Source organism: Macaca fascicularis, chromosome 11 (genome assembly GCF_037993035.2).
Source record: "Macaca fascicularis isolate 582-1 chromosome 11, T2T-MFA8v1.1".
Taxonomy (NCBI): domain Eukaryota; kingdom Metazoa; phylum Chordata; class Mammalia; order Primates; family Cercopithecidae; genus Macaca; species Macaca fascicularis.
The window spans coordinates 106,773,764-106,793,197 of NC_088385.1; the positions used below are offsets into that span (position 1 = coordinate 106,773,764).

At 35.2% G+C, this 19,434-nt stretch overlaps 1 protein-coding gene across 11 annotated transcripts in view; it reads right to left on the reverse strand.

Moving 5' to 3' along the window:
• The window catches only part of ANKS1B (ankyrin repeat and sterile alpha motif domain containing 1B), a 1,288,070-nt gene that overhangs the window by 1,045,651 nt on the left and 222,985 nt on the right, over positions 1 to 19,434 (reverse strand). For all 11 annotated transcript variants that reach the window (XM_005571954.5, XM_015430681.4, XM_005571953.4 and 8 more), the window contains exons 7-8: positions 16,299 to 16,412; positions 12,629 to 12,795 (exon numbers count right to left, since the gene is read on the reverse strand). In XM_005571954.5, the coding sequence (XP_005572011.1) occupies positions 12,629 to 12,795; positions 16,299 to 16,412 (281 nt within the window). The remainder of the gene's footprint in view (positions 1 to 12,628; positions 12,796 to 16,298; positions 16,413 to 19,434) is intronic.

The window sequence follows — 19,434 nt, forward strand, 5'->3', positions numbered from 1 at the left end:
CATACCAACCATATTCTTGGACCACAGTGAAATAAAACTAGAAATCAAGGCCATGAACATCTCTCAAAACCATCCCTCAAATCTTTTCAATTTCATGAAAATTAAACAACTTGCTCCTGAATGACTTTTGGGTACACAATGAAATTAAGGCAGATATAAAAAAAAATCTTTGAAATAAACTAAAACAGATGTAACATACCAAAATCTCTGAGATGCAGCAGAAGCAATGTTAAGAGGAAAGTCTACAGTGCTAAATGTCTACCTCAAAAATTTTTAAAGATCTCAAATTAATAATCTAACATCACACCCAGAGGAACTAGAAAAACAAGAACAAAGCAGAAGAAAAGAAATAAATACAATAAAATCAGTGCAGAACTGAACGAAATTGAGACCCAAAAATTCATACAAAAAATTCAATAAAACCAAAAGTTCGTATGAAAGGATAAATAAGATCAATAGGCTGGTAGCTAGATCAACAAAGAAAGAAGAGACAAGATCCAAATAAGCACAATCAGTGACATTAAAACCAATCCCACCGAAATACAAAAAAACCCTCAGAGACTATGATGAACACCACATGTATACAAACTAGAAAATCTAGAGGAAGTAGATAAATACCTGGAAATACACAATCTCCCAAGGTTAAATCAGGAAGAAATTGAAACCCTGAACAGACTAATAATGAGTTCCGAAATGGAATCAGTAATAAAAAGCCTAACAACCAAAAAAAAAAAAAAAAAAAAACCCTGGACCAGAAGGATTCACAGCTGAATTCTACCTGACATACAAAGAAGAGCTGGTATCAATTCTACTGAAACTATTCCAAAAAATTGAGGAGAATGGACTTCTCACTAACTCATGAAGCTGCCATCATCCTAATATCAAAACCTGGCAAAGACACACACACCCAAAAGAAAACTGCAGGCCAATATCCCTGATGAAGAGAGAAGCAAATATCCTCAACAAACAAACTGAAAGCAGTAGTGCATCAAAAACTTACTATGATGAAGGAGGCTTTCTCCCTGGAATACAGGATTGATTAAACATATACAAACCAATAAATGGGATTTACCACATAAGCAGATTTAAAAACAAAATCAATGTGATCATCTCAATAGATGCAATAAAGATACCTTCAATAAAATCCAACATCTCTTCATAATAAAAACCTTCAACAAATTAGGCATCAAAGGAACATAACTCAAAATAATAAAAGCCATCTATGACAAACTCACAGCCAACATTATAATAAATGGGCAAAAACCAGAAGCATTTTCCTTAAGGACTAGAACAAGACAAATATGGCTACTCTCACCACTCATATATAACATAGTACTGAAAGTCCTAGCCAGAGCAATCATACAAGAGAAATAACTAAAAGGCATCCAAATGGAAAAGAAAAATTCAAACTATCTGTCTTCAGTAATGATATGATTCTATACCTAGAAAGCCCTAAACTCCAACAAAAAGCTGTTGAAACTGATACATGACTTCAGCAAAGTTTCAGAATATAAAATCTATATACAAAGATCATTAGATTTTCCATACATCAATAACATTCAATCTGAGAGCCACAGTAAGAATGCAATCCCATTTACAATAAACACACAAAAAATGAAATACCAAGGAATACAGCTAACCAGGGAGGTGAAAGAGCTCTACAATGAGAACTACAAAACCCACTGTTCAAAGAAATCAGAGATAATACAAAGAAATGGAAAAACATGTCATGTTTATGGGCTGGAAAAATCTATATCAATAAAATGTTCATACTACCCAAAGCAATCTACAGATTGAATGCTATTCTTATTAAACTACCAACATCATTTTTCACACAATTAGAAAAAACTACTCTAAAATTCACATGGAATCAAAAACAAGCCTGAATAGCCAAAGCAATCCTAAAAGAATGAAGCCAGAGGCATCACATTCCCCAACTTCCAACTATACTATACAGCTACAATAACAAATACTTCGTGGTACTGGTACAAAAACAGACACACAGAACAAAGGCACAGAAGAGCGAACCCAGAAATAAAGCCACACACTTACAACCATCTAAACTTCCACAAAAATAAACAATGGGGAAAGGACAAGCTATTCAATAAATAGTGCTGGGATACCTGGCTAGCCATATGCAGAAGAATGAAACTGGACCCTTACCTTTCATCATATACAGCAAGTAAGGAAAGATAGATTAAAGATTTAGATGTAAAACCTCAAACTCTAAGAATCTTAGAATGAAACCTAGAAAACACCATTCTGGACATAGGTCTGGGCAAAGATTTCATGATAAAGACTTCAAGAGCAATTGCAACGAAAACAAAAATTGACAAGTGGGACCTATTTAAGCTTAAAACTTTCTGCACAGAAAAAGAAACTATAAACACAATAAACAGACAACTTACAGAATGGTAGAAAATATTCACAATCTATGCATCTGACAAAGGTCTAATATCCAGAATCTATAAGGAACTTAAAAAAATCAACAAGCAAAAAACAACCCCATTAAAAAATGAGTAAAGGACATGAAAAGAAGATACACATGCCGCTAATAAGTATATGAAAAAAATCCTCAACATTACTAATTAGAGAAATGCAAATCAAAACTATTGAATGCAATCTCACACTTGTCACAATGACTATTATTAAAAAGTTAAAAATAAAATAGATGTTGGTGAGGTTGTGGAGAAAAGGGATCATTTAAACACTATTTGTGGGAATATCAGTTAATTCAACTACTATAGAAACAGTTTGGAGACTTCTCAAAGAACTTAAAACAGAACTACCATTTGGCCCAGCAATCCCATTACAGGAACACATACGATTCTACCAGTATGACACATCCATGTGTATGCTTATTGCAGCACTTTTCACAACAGCAAAGACATGGAAACAATCTACATATCCATCGACAGTGGACTAGATAAAGAAAATGTGGTACATACACACCACGGGATACTATGCAGCCATAAAAAAGAATAAAATTGTGTCCTTTGCAGCAGCATGGATGCAGGTGGAGGCCATTATCCTAAGCAAATTAACACAGGAACAGATAATCAAAGTTCTTACTCATAAGTGGGAGTTAAACACTGAATACACATGGAAATACACATGGACACAAAGAGGGGAAAAACAGATAATAGGGCTTACTTGAGGGGGTAGAATGGGAGGAGAGTAAGGATCAAAAAGCTACATATTGGGTACTATGCTCATTACCTGGGAGAATAAATCATTTGTACACCACATTCCAGTGACACACAATTTACTCATGTAACAAACCTGCATATGTACCTCACTGAACCTAAAATAAAAGCTGGAAAAAAAAAAAAAAGAAACAAAATAGCCCCATCTCAATAATACAGAAGGAATAACAAGGATTAATTCAAAAATGTTTATCACATATTTAGGAATTCAAAAATTAATAATATAATCAGACATATTTCCTATATTCATATACTATATACTTCCTTCGTATATGTTACCAGGAATTAAACATGGTATTTGTAACACATGATATCCTTGTCATCAGTGAGAGAGATGTACTATCACTTAAGAAAAATATAATTTGACTTAAGATGCTAGTGATATATTGTGAAGTCAATAATATAGTTTATCAGGGTATTTTATTTCATCTTCAAAGAAACTGATGAGGTATTCATTATTTGAAAAATCAACCAACAGGGGAAGTTTTTCGCAGATCATAAATACTCCATGTTCGAATTTTTCTCATATGTCAATACCAAAATACAGGTATCAAACAGATGTTTTTATGTCCATGACCTGTTCTATCAATTCAATAAATGTTTGCTAAGCATGCGAGTGAGGAACTATGCAGAGATTAATATTTTTGCTGTCTTCAAGGAGTTTATAGGCAAAGCCAAAAAAGATGATTCATGCATAATTAATACAAAGCAGCATAATGATGCAAATAGATCTAAATAGAAGGATCAAAACAGGTTTTGTGAGGGATAGTTTTCAATAAGTAGAGATGGTAGGGAAAATATATATAGACAAAACATGAACATGGACAATAAGAAAGACAGACATGTTTGAGAGCAATCCATTTTATTTATTTATTTATTTATTTAGAGACAGAGTTTCATTCTTGTCGTCCAGGCTGGAGTGCAGTGGTGCCACCTTGGCTCACTGCAACCTCCACCTCCTGGGTTCAAGCAATTCTCCGGCCTCAGCCTCCCAAGTAGCTGGGATGACAGGCGCACACCACCAGGCCCGGCTAGTTTTTGTATTTTTAGTAAAGACGGGGTTCCACCATGTTAGCCAGGCTGGTCTCTAACTCCCGACCTCAGGTGATCCTCCAGTCTCAGCCTCCCAAAGTGCTGAGATTACAGACATGAGCCACCGTGCTCAGCCAAGAATAATCCATTTTACTAAAATATATTTATCTAAGACATTACTAGCAAATAAAGCTGGAAAAATAAGATGAAGCTAGAAATGAAGGGTCTTGAATGCCTGAGTTAGAAGTTTCTATTTCACATTTGCAGTGAGGACCAGGGCTAGTTTTGAGTAGGAAAATGACGTGACCAGAATGGCACTTAAGGCATACTGACTTGGCAGCACTGCTCAGAGTAAATACAAGCAGATGAAGAGAAGAGACTACAAGTGGGTGGACAGGGTAGGAGGCTCTTGAAATAACTCAGGTGAAAGGAAATGATGGTCTGAATCCACAAACTGGCAGGAATGATGAAAAGGTAAGAGATGGTCAATCTGGAAAATAGTGACGAAAGACAGAATGATCTACTTGTAAGACATTGGACCTACATTCAGATCCCCCAGATTTACCTTTTGGGCAACTTACTTTACTCCTGATTCCCACATTGAGGATAATAAAACCTACCTCATGGGATTGTTGTCAGGAATAAAGGAGATAATGATTTTTAACATGTTTACACAATGCCTACCTAGCATGTAGTGAAAATTTAGTGCTTGGTAAATGTTAGCTTCTAGTGTTACAATTATTTTCAGATATCATAGTTTGGTCACTGTTTATTGATTTTTTTTAGTAGCTACATCTCACTTTTGGTTCACGTAGCAGTTGTAGTCATTTATATACCCTAAAACTTTTGTGTGAACTACTCCCTGACATTAAATCTCCCCCATCTTTGATTTTTAAGGAGTCTAAATGTAAGATTTTATACTAACTCCCACTGAATTTTACGTTTTTACCTCGAGCCAAGATTTCAGCCTATTGAGATAATTTTTCATATAAGTTCAATTATTTGTCATATTTGCTATTCCTCCCTAACTTTTATGAAGCTGATTAGAATAGATATGGTTTTTTCCAAGTAAAATATTGACTCAGACCAATCCAAGAACAAAATATTTCACTTTTCAGTAGAGAAATCCCCTCTACATTGACATTTTGTGACTATTTAGAAAGCCTGGACAAAATTGGACAAAGTCTGTGAAACATAAAACTCAAGATCTCTTCAGCAACACAAAAGAGAACAAAATAGCTCTTTTCTATGGCTGACAGAAAGCCAGAGTAAAATTTTTTTAACTGATGAAGAAAATCAAGTAACTTCCAAAGGTCACCCTGCTAGTAAGTTGCAGAACAGAGTTGTAAACGCAAATCTGTAGGACTCACAATCTCATGCTCTTAACTGCTAGACTAAGTTATCTTCCTAAAAACACAGTTGAGATTCCCACCATGATTGCCGGGAAAAACCTCTACTTTGGTCTCTGTAATTCATCTCCAAATAATTAAACGCATTTTGCAATGATAATGGTTAATTTGCAAGAACATATGCACTTTTATATGCAGTCTTTGCGTTTTTATGCATTTATTCAGTCAATGAACTTTCACTGAGAGACCACTACATTCAAGGCACTGTGTTAGGCAGGATGTGACTACAGAGATCAATCTAATAATGAACCTACTGTCAAGGAGTATATAAGAAGTAATGTAAAACATATACACCTACAAGGCAAGGCAGAAAGAGATGTATCATGAATGGTAAAAAGCAAGTGTGCTAGAAGTTCAGAAAAATGACTCTTTTATTCTACTAGCCATTTTCTCAAGGACTTCCTAGATTTCCTAAGGATATAAAAAGTTCTTCCTGAGGTGAGGGTAAGGACAAAAATCTTACCCTTCTGATTCTGGATTTTTCCATTAATGTACATACAGTACATATGTGTGGTTAACGGTATTGTTTTCAAAGTATAAATGCAGGTCAACAGGATCCTAGTTCTACATTCGCTAATTCTTGCAAAATCTGTTAGGAGAATTCAAACCTTGGATGAATCACCTTGAATCACCACATCCAAAAGGTCTGTTCAACTACATAAGATATAAATTGTTCAGGTTAGAATGTTCTTCTGAACATTGTGTATCACTGCTTAAGATTTAGCACCACTATAAAAAATTACATATGTTAAAGAATCAGTTATGTTCCTATAATAAGAAGCCTCTATTTACATTTCAAAAAATTAGCCTCCCAAGTTTCTCTAAATCTGATGGAAATTGGGTAAGATAGCTGCAAAGGTCTCTCCAAATTCTGAAATTGATGCATTCCTGATAATAAGCTCTAGAAACTGGGTTAGAATGTGTTTGAAGATAAACTTTGTTTCAGAAACACCATTTGGTTTTTAGGCAATCTAATCTGACTCTAATGAACTTTAAAACTTGATGAATTTCAGAACTAAATTAAATATATTTTCCAAAAGTAGGGACCTCACGCCCAGAGAGTATTCTCAAGGATAGCTCAGCATAAAAATAAAATAAATAAATAAATAAATAAATAAATAAATAAATAAACTGAAAATCCTTCAAAGTAAATCTTGAAACCTTAAAATACTAATATAAAATATCTCACACTTCATCAGGCTGACATGTAATTTAGTATCTTGCATTGGAAAAGAAAATAAAATAACAGAAAAGAGGCATAGTGGCTGAACGAAATTGCACAAAACCTGCCAATGCACCCCCCTTTCAAACCAGAAGCTTTAGATGCTGTTTGTGTCTATGTTCTCCCTCAGGAGAAAAAACAATATGTAACACATTTCATCCCTTAAGCTCCTTATTTACTTCTTAAAGACATAGGCTGATGAGGCAATGTTCTATTACAAATGTTTAAACAAAAAGTTTTCTTGGTACCTGGATTCTGAAATCTGCTCTAATGATCTTTATCATCAAATTTCTCTATGGCATGCTGTGTTCACATTTAAAATTGTATAGATTGTTCATACACATGGAGGAAAAAACATTAATATAAGGCTTGGGAAAACATAAAGAGAATAGAAAATTTTTTCGGATTATTTTACATTCTTTCGAAAACCTAAATTTCATGGGTTGGTAAAGAATGTTAGGATATTTATATTTCTTCAAAATTTACATTCCAGATTATATAATGTCCTAATTCAACTTAGAAAATGGTTTCAGATGCATATTATAAGAGTATATAAAACAGACTGACTTTTGAATTAAAATGTATGCAAGACAAAATGTAATTTTAACTTGAGCTAGCCTTTATATTACATGCAAAACCTCCAATTGAATACATTCAATCATAATAAGAATTTAATTTTTAACTTATATTAGTAAAAATGTTCAAACTACCACATTACAGCTAATATTTTAAAAGAAACAAAAATCTCCGATTCAAAAATAAAAGTTCTTACATAAGATGGCTGGTTTTGTATTTGAAATTACTGAATCGGAGTGCCCTCTATTGGAAGAAAAGAGGCAACAAAAGTTAAACTGAACTAAGAATATAGGTAAAATACTTCCAAAGCTCAAGTCACATCATTAATATGTAAAATACATTAATTAATAATATGGATGCTACAAAACATATTTCCTTACATTTTTATTTCTCCTAAATAACTTTTGGAATTACTTGTCATATTACAATAAGCAAGTTGGATGTTTCATATCCTATGAAATTAAATTTTAACTGAACCCAAATGCTCATCATTTAACTAGTAATATAAATAACAGACATACAGAAATGTTTTCCACATTTAATATTCCAATATAACATAGAAATGTTATAATTGAGGACTGTGGTTTGAATGCAGTTTGGATTTTCCTTAACGATAAACTGAAAGCCTCCTTGCTACGGACCTCACGTCGGTGTCCCCTCCAAGTTCATATGTTGAAATCCTAACCCCCAATGTGATAGTATTAGGGAGAGGGTGTTGGGAGGTCATCAGATCATAACCCCTTATGATGTGCTAGTGTCCATATAAAAAAACATTAGCAGGGCCAGGCACAGTGGCTCATGCCTGTAATTCCAGCACTTTGGAAGTCCAAGGCAGGCGGATCATGAGGTCAGGAGATCGAGACCATCCTGGCCAACATGGTGAAACCCCTTGCTACTAAAATACAAAAAATTAGTCGGGCATGGTGGCATGTGCCTGTAGTCCCAGCTACTCGGGAGGCTGAGGCAGGGGAACCGCTTGAACCCAGGAGGCAGAGTGCAGTGAGCCAAGATCGCGCTGCTGCACTCCAGTCTGGCGACAGAGCAAGACTTCATCTCAAAAAAAAAGAAGAGAAAAGAAAAGAAAAAAAAACACATCAGGAGAACCTGCTTTTTCCCCCTCTGTTCTTTGCCACATGAAGATACAACCAGAAGACAGCCCTCTTCAAACCAGGAGGCAGACCCTCACCAGCTGCCAGCTCTGCTGGATACCTTGATCTTGGGCTTCTCAGACTCCAGAACTGTGAGAAATAAATGCTGGTTTTTTTTCAAGCCACCCAATCTATGCTAATTTGTTATAGCATAAATAATCCCTAATTCAAGAGACTTTTAGAAGCTCTTACACTGGGGAATTGGAGCAGTAGACTGGATATTAAGATCTATGAGATTTGTTCTATCTGAAAAAATTGTTTTGTGGTGTTATCAAGACCTCAGTTCTGACTCAGCATCTCAGACATGAATTACCTCAGTAAGATCTTGGCTGATTTTTGGCTCCCTAGACCAATCATATGCATGTTAGAATAACCTGAGAAGCTTTTCCAAGAATAATGCTCAGAGCTACCCAAAATTATTTTGATTTAGTTGGTCTGGACTGGAATCTGAGGGCATCGGTATTCATTTTTTTTAGAGCCTCTCTAGGTAAATCTAATGTACAACTATGGCAGAGAACCATTGTTTGAGCCTCTCCCCGACCAACCAACATACAACTACCACTTTTATTTTCCAAAAATGTCACTTTCAGGAGAACTCTTCTACTCAAGAGTTTATTCTCAGCATCAATTTTAAACTTCTGACTAGCCTCCCAATCTACTTAGCTGCCTTTGTTCTCTGACAATAGAGTTGAGTGGCAAGTTGAGTGGCAAGCTCCAGAATGTCTGTGTTCTTGGCTCTATAATTGCTGCGTGAAACTGGGAAAGTCATAGAAATAATACTATCCTTTTCACAGGGTTATTGTGAGCGTTAAATCAGTCAATACAAGTGTTCCATAAATTGAGGTATTATCATTACTTATCCAACTTTATTTCCTACTACTTTCCAAAACAAACTCTCATCGTAAATCATTCTCAAATTATGCACTAATTCTTACCTCTGTGCTTTTGCATATATTGTTTCTTCAGGCTGGAATCCTTTCTCAATCATTTGTTCCAACTAAAGTGAAAAACACAGCTCCCCTTTCACCAAGACACAGCTTAGTCTCTCCCTACCTCCACAAAGACTTCAATGAATATCTGTAAGTATTCACTGATATCTCCCTTTTAAAAATTCCTTTGGCCACAAGGTAGCATATTATGAGAAATGTGGCTGAGAATTAAAAACATTGGCTCGGAGTTTGAATCCTCACTCTGCCACTTGGCAGCTAAGTCATTTTCTAAATCCATATTGTAAGAATTACTTAGTAAGTGACTTAAATCATGTAAAGCATTAGAGTAGCAAATAGCAAAAACCGAGTGTCAGTTCTTATTTATTCAGTGTTTTATATATTAGTCTTCAGTTATAGTCTGCACACTCTGACTGAAGTCTCCTTAGGACAGGTGTTTTGAATCACTTGAAGTCAAGAACCATGTCTATTATAAACCCCACAACTCAAAACATGATAAGAACCATCTGTATTAGGTGACCTATACTTGACTAAACTTTTTGCATCATGTGAGAGTATAATTGAAGCGATATTCTGGAAAAAAAAAACTTTTTTGATGAATAGAAACAAATATTCAACAAAACATGGAATGAATTCAAATAAAACACAGGCTACAGAAAAGGGTCAAAGTAATTTGATTACTTTTTAAACATTCGTTAACAGGTCTTTATCAGATTCATTTTCTGAAAGGTCAGTTCCAATTATGTATTTTATCTGCCCAAAATCCTTTAGATTTTTCTCATTTCTTAAAATAATAAATACCAAAATTCTTAGCCTGACATTCAAAAATCATCCACCACCTAACCTCAAACTAGACTTCTAATCTTATCTCTCATCTTTCCCCTTTGTAAACTCTATTCTTCCAAATAAACAGAATTATTTGCTTTTACTCATATACACCATCTGCTTTTCTGCCTCCACAAAATCTTTAACATTTTATAGGGAAATATTTTCAAAGAACACTATTGTGAAGGTTTGTCACAGGAACGAGGAGTGGTGTTAGGAAAGTATGAGCTCAGATTTCAAAACCTTAACGCTCAATTTATGAGTATTAATTTCTTTCTTGCCACTATCACAATATAGTCTTTGGCTTACAGAAAAACTTGAACATCTTTTCCCCAAACTATTTTCAGTCTCTCAAAGTCAAAAGTCTTTGCCATCACTTCCTGAAAGACAGAAGCTTGAATCATGGTCTCCAAGCAGCACATACAGATCCCAGGACATACAAGATATTCATTGAGTAAACGAAAAATAATGAGAGCTTCTGTTTTACACTTATTCTCTACCTTCCTCAATTTGAATTTCTTTTGTTGTGTATGTCTCATAAGTTACATCAAATATTACTAGAAATGTAGTCTCTCTCTCTCTCTCTCTCTCTCTCTCTCTCTCTCTATATATATATATATATATATACACATAATTTAGAAATACTCAGGGATATTTGCTCAAAATTTGTTTACTAATGGTATGTACAACAAAAAAGTCTGGAGAGCCTGGTCTAAAAAATTAGGGCTTTCAGAATATCTGTGGTTTTACAAGTAGAAGGCCAGAAGCTACCAGTTTAGATAAATATTTGGGGATGGATCTTAAAAAGTAAATACTATGTACTGTTTATATAGAACAAGTAAGCTTTAACTTCTAACTAACTTTCAAGGAAATATTAAAATGTAACTGGTAATCTAGAGATAGCATACACCTGTTTCAGATATTTTAACAGAGGATTTTGTCCCAACATTAAAGTTACTATTATAAATATTTCATTAATATAAAAATTTCATTTGGTAAAACCTACAGGTATTTAAAACCTCAGTACATACACAACTGTTCATAGTTATTCATAAAGAATTTTTATTGGGGCCAATAATAGGATGTTTTTGCAAGAGAAAGTGAAGCACAAAAACAAAATGAAACAAAAAAAGCAGGCCTAGGAGGTAGGACTAGCCATGGAACTAGATTAGCAAGTGCTATCCCAGGAAACAGTGTCACAGCTTACTTTAAGTAACTAAATTAAGTAAATGTTCTTGTAATGGACAGTCACTATACTAAGCAAGTTTTTTTTAGTTTTCACAAATAATATGACATACTTAACACAGTTCACTCTATTACTGGCTTTTGAATAAAGTATGATATATCTGTAACAAATTAAGTTCTAAAAGTGACAAAAGATTTCTTATCAGAATAATGTATTTCCTTTAATACCAGTATATACTATAAATCCTTCCTGTATAGGACAAAAAGTAAGTTTACAAATCTTAATATTAAACTGATTTATTCTCTATAGTTTTTCTTGCTATTGTGTTCATATAAAAATTCAAATGAGCAAGAATCACCCATGGCCTGACCTCAATCTATCCTTCTAATCTTATCTCCCCTCTTTCCTCTTTGTAAACTCTTATTCCTAATAAATAGAAATACTCGCTCTTACTCGACTATATCATCTGTTTTTCTGCCTCATATAACCTTTAATATTTTATATGACAATATTTTCAAAGAACACTATCATAAGGGGTTGTCACAGGAACTAACTCATGCTTAAGATTCTGAGCTTATTGAAGAGAAACCTCTTGGGATTTGCATATTATAAAAATATGCAGACTGAACTTTCCATATTTGTCTCCTACTATTACTTAAGGAGGAAGTGAGGAAACCATATGTGTGGCTCTGCTCTGTTAGACTGAGTTCATAGAGAAAATAGGGAAGACAGTCAAAAGGAAGGTTTTTGTCTTTTTTTGGGAACCAACATCATTATGCCCAGTAAAACTAAGGAATACAACAACAACAACAACAACAACAACAACACTACTAAAAATCCATGCGTTTAAGAAAGAGTCTAAAGTAGAGAGATCATCAAGTGATCTGTCAAAGCACTCCTTCCCCTACCCACGCACTGAGAGTAAAACCCCAAAGAACATCAGGAATAGTGCAATAAGGAAACTGACATCTTACAGTGGTGGAATCTGATAATGCGCCATGTCCCATGCCTCTTAGGTGTACGTACTGAACTGGAAAAGGCAGACACATTGTCTTCATTTCCCCCCGCCTTACTTACTACACTCTGGCTTCCATTTTTCCCAAGTTCTTCCTCTGAAATCTTGCTCAAATTATCTAAGTAGTGGTCTGATATTGTGTGGCACAAGTCTTCAAACGAATAATCCTTTTCTTGACAGAGTTTTATTTCATCCAAGAGTTTTGATAATTCTCCAGTGACGGTTTCACCTATGAGAATAAGTTTTTCAGAAGTTTCAAGAAAGGTTATTGTTAAAACTTACTGTTAAGCAATAAAAATATGACCGCTATGGTGATAGAACTCAAAATGCAGCAAGATTAAGCAGTCAGACACTGTTCTGCTGAAAATAAGGTACTCAACCATAATTAGTACAACATTATTAATGGACAAAAGAGATTATAATTTTGCCTATTTTTATTCTTTTTCAAAATATAAATAATTATTGTAAGGTTATGTATACATGGTACATAAAAGCATCTAGAATTACAATTCCCAAAGCTTCACTTATTATAGGATTTAATTTCCATAATCTTTCATTGGTATTTTACTTCACTAACAGAATTCATTAGCAAATTTGAAATGGTGCTGAAAACCTTCTTCCTAGGTTCAATAAACAGAAATAGTACAAGTTATTTAAACAAATAATAATATAGGTAATCAGTACATTAAGAATTATGGTATATGATATAAAGTAAAAACACAAAAGAAATAGATAAATAATATAAATAATATACATCATCTGTAAAACATGAAGATTTTGTAGATTACATGAAAATATGCACATTTCTAAACAGTCTCAGAAAGGTACCTTATATCTGTAACTTATTCTGAAAGAAATTTCCAGCAGTTACAATCCAGATTTTAATATTTTTATTCTGACTTAAAAACATATTTAAGACCAGCTGACTATAGATGCATGGATTTATTTCTGGATTCTATTCTGTTTTATTGGTGTATACGTCTGTTTTCATGCCTGTACCATACTGTTTTGATTACTGTAGCTCTTCACAAGGGTTACAAGAACACAAAATGTGGAAAAGATAGTCTCTTCAATAAATAGTGTTGGGAAAGTGGATGTCCACATGCAAAAGAATGAAATATGACCCTTATCTCATCCCCTCTGTAAAAATCAACACAAATGGGATAAAGACTGGAACATTAAGACCTGAAAATATGAAACTCCTAGAAGAAAACATAGGGAAAAAACTTGATATTGGTTTGGACAATGATTTCTTGGATATGAACAAAAGCAAAAATGAACACACAGGATTGAATCAAACTAAAAAGCTTCTGCACTGCAAATGAAACGATCAACAGACTAAAAAGATAACTTAAGGAATGGGAGAAAATATTTGCAAACCATAGATCTGGTAAGCGGTTAATACACAAAATACATAAGAAATTCACATAACTCAATAGCAAAAACACAAATAACCTAATTTTAAAATGGGCTAAGGACCCAAATAGACATTTCTTCAAAAAAAGGCACATAAATGACCCAAGATATATGAAAAGGTGCTCAACATCACTAATTATCAGGGAAATGTAAATCAAAGCCACAATGGGTTATCACCTCACATCCATTAGAGTGGCTATTCTCAAAAAGACAAAAGATAGGAGGTGTTGCTGAGGATGTGGAGAAAGGGAAGCCTGTATGCTGTCAGTGGGAATGTAAAATGGTATAGCCACTATGGAAAACAGTATGGAGATTCCTCAAAAAATTAAAAATAGAATTACCATATGATTCAGTAATCCCACTTTGGAGTGCTTATTCAAAGTAAATGAAACCAGTATCATGAAAAGATATCTGCACCCTTCTGTGTTGCGGGAAGTCAAGGACCCCAAACGGAGGGACCAGCTGGAGCCGTGGCAGAGGAACATAAATTGTGAAGATTTCATGGATATTTATCAGTTCCCAAATAATACTCTTATAATTTCTTATACCTGTCTTTATTTTAATGTCTTAATCCTGTTATCTTCATAAGCTGAGAATGTATGTCACCTCAGGACCACTATTGTGTTAACTGTACAAACTGATTGTAAAACATGTGTGTTTGAACAATACGAAATCAGTGCACCTTGAAAAACAACAGAACAACAGCAATTTTAGGGAACAAGGGAAGACAACCATAAGGTCAGACTGCCTGTGGGGTCGGGCAAAATAGAGCCATATGTTTCTTCTTGCAGTGAGCCAAAAATGGATGTGCAAGTAGGAGAGATATCACTAAATTCTTTTCCTAGCAAGGGATTTTAAATATTAAGACCCTAGGAAAAGAATTGCATTCCTGGGGGGAGGTCTATAAACAGCCACTCTGGGAGTGTCTGTCTTATGCGGTTGAGATAAGGACTGAAATATGCCCTGGTCTCCTGCAGTACCCTCAGGCTTATTAGGGTGGGGAAAAAATCCCACCCTGATAAATTTGAGGTCAGACCAGTTCTCTGCTCTCGAACCCTGTTTTCTGTTGTTTAAGATGTTTATCAAGACAATATGTGCACAGCTGAACATAGACCCTCATCAGTAATTCTAATTTTGCCCTTTGCCTTGTGATCTTTGCTTTTTCCCTTGCCCTGTTTCCTCTGAAGCATGTGATCTTTGCTCTGCCTTTTGCCCTTTGAAGCATGTGATCTTTGTGACCTACTCCCTGTTCGTCCACCCCCTCCCCTTTTGAAATCCCTAATAAAAACTTGCTGGTTTTGTGGTTCAGGTGGACATCATGGGCCTACCGATATGTGATGTCACCCCTGGCGGCCCAGCTGTAAAATTCCTCTATTTGTACTCTTTCTCTTTATTTCTCAGACATTCAGGGAAAACAGAAAGAACCTATGTTGAAATATCAGGTTCCCCCGATACTTCTGTTCATTACGGCATTCTTCAGAACAGCCAAGACATGAAAACAAATCCACTGAGAGATGAATAGATAAAGAAAATGCAGTGGGTGTGTACATTTATATACATACTACACAAACAATGGACTATTATTCAGCCTTTAAAAAGAAGAAGATCTTTCCATTTGTAACAACATGGATGAACCTAGAGGGCATTATGCTAAGTGAGATGAACCAGGTACAGAAAGACAAGTACTGCATGATCTCACATGTGGAATCTAAAAAAGTCAAAGTCATAAAACAGAGAGTAGAATGGTGATTGCCAGGGGCTGGGGAGTGAAGGAGATGAGAAAGTGTTGATCAAAGGGTATTAAGGTTCAGTTACGGGGGATTAATAAATTCTGGAGATTTAAAATACAGCATGGTGACTATAGTTAATAATATTCTATTGTATACCTGAAACTTACTAAGAGAGTTATCTTAAGTGTTCTCTCCACAAAAAAACAAACAAAAAAAACTATATGAGATGATGGCTATGTTAATTAGTTGATTTTGGCAGTTATTCCACAAAGTATATATCAAATTGTACACTGTAAATATATACAATTTTCATTTGCCAAGAGTACCTCAATAAAGCTGGGGAAAAACACATTTAAGAAAAAAACACATCTAAGAAATATACTCCAGATAAACTTCATTACAGCAGGCTTGGTTTTCTGCTTTGCTCACTGCTGTATCTCAGGGCTGAGAAGCTCTAACCAGTAACAGAAGCTCTTATAAATGGATGAAATATAGAGTATAGGATATAACCTATTAGACTTGAAATTTTCACAACTGTACATACAAGTCTAGTATGGTTTCCAGGGCTTTATAATTAGGTACTCACTTTTGGTCTTTTGGGTGGGAGACTCAACAGGAGATGAAATGTGTGTTTCTTGTGTTGCATCTTCCTGCACAGGCTCTTCAAGGACTGTAGATCTTCCCACACCTTCTAAATACTCTGTGTGTATACATTTTTGAGATTACATACTTGAATTCATTTATTTTAAAACCAGTACATTTTATGTTTTACTTCTGGTGATCAGTTTTGCATTTATTTTCTCATATCCTAAGTTTTCAAAAGAACTTCAAAAAACCAAACATATCAAAAGAACATCATGATGATCTTAAAGTTTTAATTTAAAAAAAAGACACCAGATTATTTGGGAGAAACTCTTGAACCCCTTTCTTCTAAAAACTAAACTTAAAACATTATTTCCTTAAAAATAAATTCACCTATTGAAGATACAATAAACTCCTTGTTCTCCTTACTTCCATCTGAAGATTTTAAACTGTCTGAAAGATGCTTTGAATAGATTTAAACCCTCAAACAGGAATGTCAAATTCAGATGGACACCACAACCAGCCAGGTAACATAAATGAATGAAATGGAGTAAGTTCATTTTAAAATGGTGCTGTAATCTTGTAAGATAAGTACAATTTGCATATTAACTTTATTTCCACAAAGAAATAATGTTCATTGCCATTATTCTTTAAGTAATGTCCTATACTCAGCCTATTTTTCATTTTTCCAGTTTTGATACAAATATAATATTAGGAATAGCAGCTTAAACTTAAATATTGCTTACTATGGACCCAGCATTGTTCTAAGTATTTTGTATACATTAACTCATCTAATCCTTACAAAAGTATGACACAAGCACAATCTAAGTTTTAAAGATTACAAGTAAAGGGGGAATATTATTAACTTGTCCATGTTCATTCAGCTAATAGGTGGCAAAGCCAGATAAATATAAGACAAGAAAACATCTCGCTTTTCTCTTAATCACAAAGAAAACAGCATCTGAATGTAGAAATAAATGTTAACCAATATTCAGCCTCACAGACCATGTTTAACCAGAGAAAAAATGACCAATCTAAAGTTCATCCCTGAAATAAAACTTCTTTTAGAGAAACCAAAACTCCAGAGTTTGAGCTAAAATTCCAGATTTTTTTTTTTTTTTTTTTTTTTTTTTTTTTTTTTTTTTTTGAGATGGAGTCGCTCTGTCACCCAGGCTGGAGTTCAGTGGTGTGACCTCAGCTCACTGCAAGCTCCACCTCCCTGGTTTAAGCCATTCTCCTGCCTCAGCACCCTGAAGTAGCTGAGACTACAGACACGTGCCACCACACCCGGCTAATTTTTTTTGTATTTTTAGTAGAGACAGGGTCAGGCTGATCTCGAACTCCTGACCTCGTGATCCGCCCACCTCAGCTTCCCAAAGTGCTGGGATTACAGGCATGAGCCACCACGCCCAGCCAAATTCTAGCTTTTTAAATGTTAACAGCTAATCCAATTTTTATGGAAACACAATGTGGGCTCAAAATATGTGATATAAACAAAGCATGTGTGCTATGTGCCAAAGCATTCAGCCCACAAGTGGCTAGTTTGTAACCTCTGTATAAAGATTAAATTAACAGATCTCTTTTCATACAGATCATTTGCTTATACTTCTTTATTCAAGAATCTTTTTCTTAAAATCTAATAAAGAAAATTTGTACTCTCATGCCAAACAAGTATGTCCTCATACCATTTAAATAATTTCTACCAGGGAAATCCAGGAATGCAAAGAACAGAGATGATGTGTTCACATTCTGAAATTTGCCAATAATTAGAGAACTTCAAAGATGTCCTGTATCCTGTATGCCCTGTCACAAATTAACATACCTAATTAATCTTGACCATTTAGGAAAGCAAAGATAGTTACTCCTATGTAACAACACTTTATCTTAGATAAACCAATGCAGTATGTTTTTAAAAAGTCCATGATTATGTCACACCCCCTTTTCTAGTGAGTGACATTTATTTTGCTTTTCCCAAAAGACATATTACACACATGCTTCAGTTTTTAAAAGTTCAGTGAGAGGTGGCCAGGTGCAGTGGCTCACTCCTGTAATCCCAGCACTTTGGGGAGGCCGAGACGGGTGGACCACGAGATCAGGAGATTGAGACCATCCTGGTTAACACGGTGAAACCCCGTCTCTAGTAAAAATATTTTTAAAAAAACTAGCCGGGCAAGGTGGTGGCCACCTGTAGTCCCAGCTACTCGGGAGGCTGAGGCAGGAGAATGGCGTGAACCCGGGAGGTGGAGCTTGCAGTGAGCCCAGAGGGTGCCACTTCACTCCAGCCTGGGTGACAGAGCAAGACTCCGTCTCAAAAACAAAAACAAAAACGTTCAGTGAGAGGCTGGGCACCGTGGCTCCTGCCTGTAATCCCAGCACTTTAAGAGGCCAAGGTGGCTGGATCACCTGAGGTCAGGAGTTCAAGACCAGACTGGCCAATGTGGTAAAATCCCCTTTCTAATAAAAATACAAAAAGTAGCCGGACATGGTGGCAAGTGCCTATAATCCCAGCTACTTGGGAGGCTGAGGTAGAAGAATCACTTGAATCCAGGAGGTGGACATTGCAGTGAGCCAAGATCGCACCGCTGCACTCCAGCCTGGGCAACAAGAGCAAAACTCCCTCTCAAAAAAAAAAAAAAAAAACCACGCACACACACAAAAACAAAATTCAGTGAGACTCAAAATCCAATATGAAATGCAAAGCGTCTAGAGGGAGAAGACTGATAAAAATAGTATGTGCCACTCTTATTTTTTTAGCTTTTATTCAATTTAATTTTAATTTATATAAAAGGCTATGATTGGATTCTTCTCTGATTCATCTCTGCATGCATTTGACTTGCAATTAACTTCTTTATTGATAAGAAAATTGTAGGGGCCTGAACTTCCCTGAAATGTTTTGGAAATAGAGAAGAGAATACAATGGCTGCATATTGTGCTTCTATTCTTTTTACTCCTCCTTGGCTTTTGTTGACTACTGTATCTACATGTTCCCTGCCTGACTTGGTTTTAATTCATTTACCTTCCTGCAGAATAATGCTGTTCTTCAGCTTCCCAACTGACACCTAATAAAACCTATCTCACCACCCTCCTCTGTCATACTTGCAGCCAATCCATAACAAGTGTAGGAAATAATCACTGCTGAA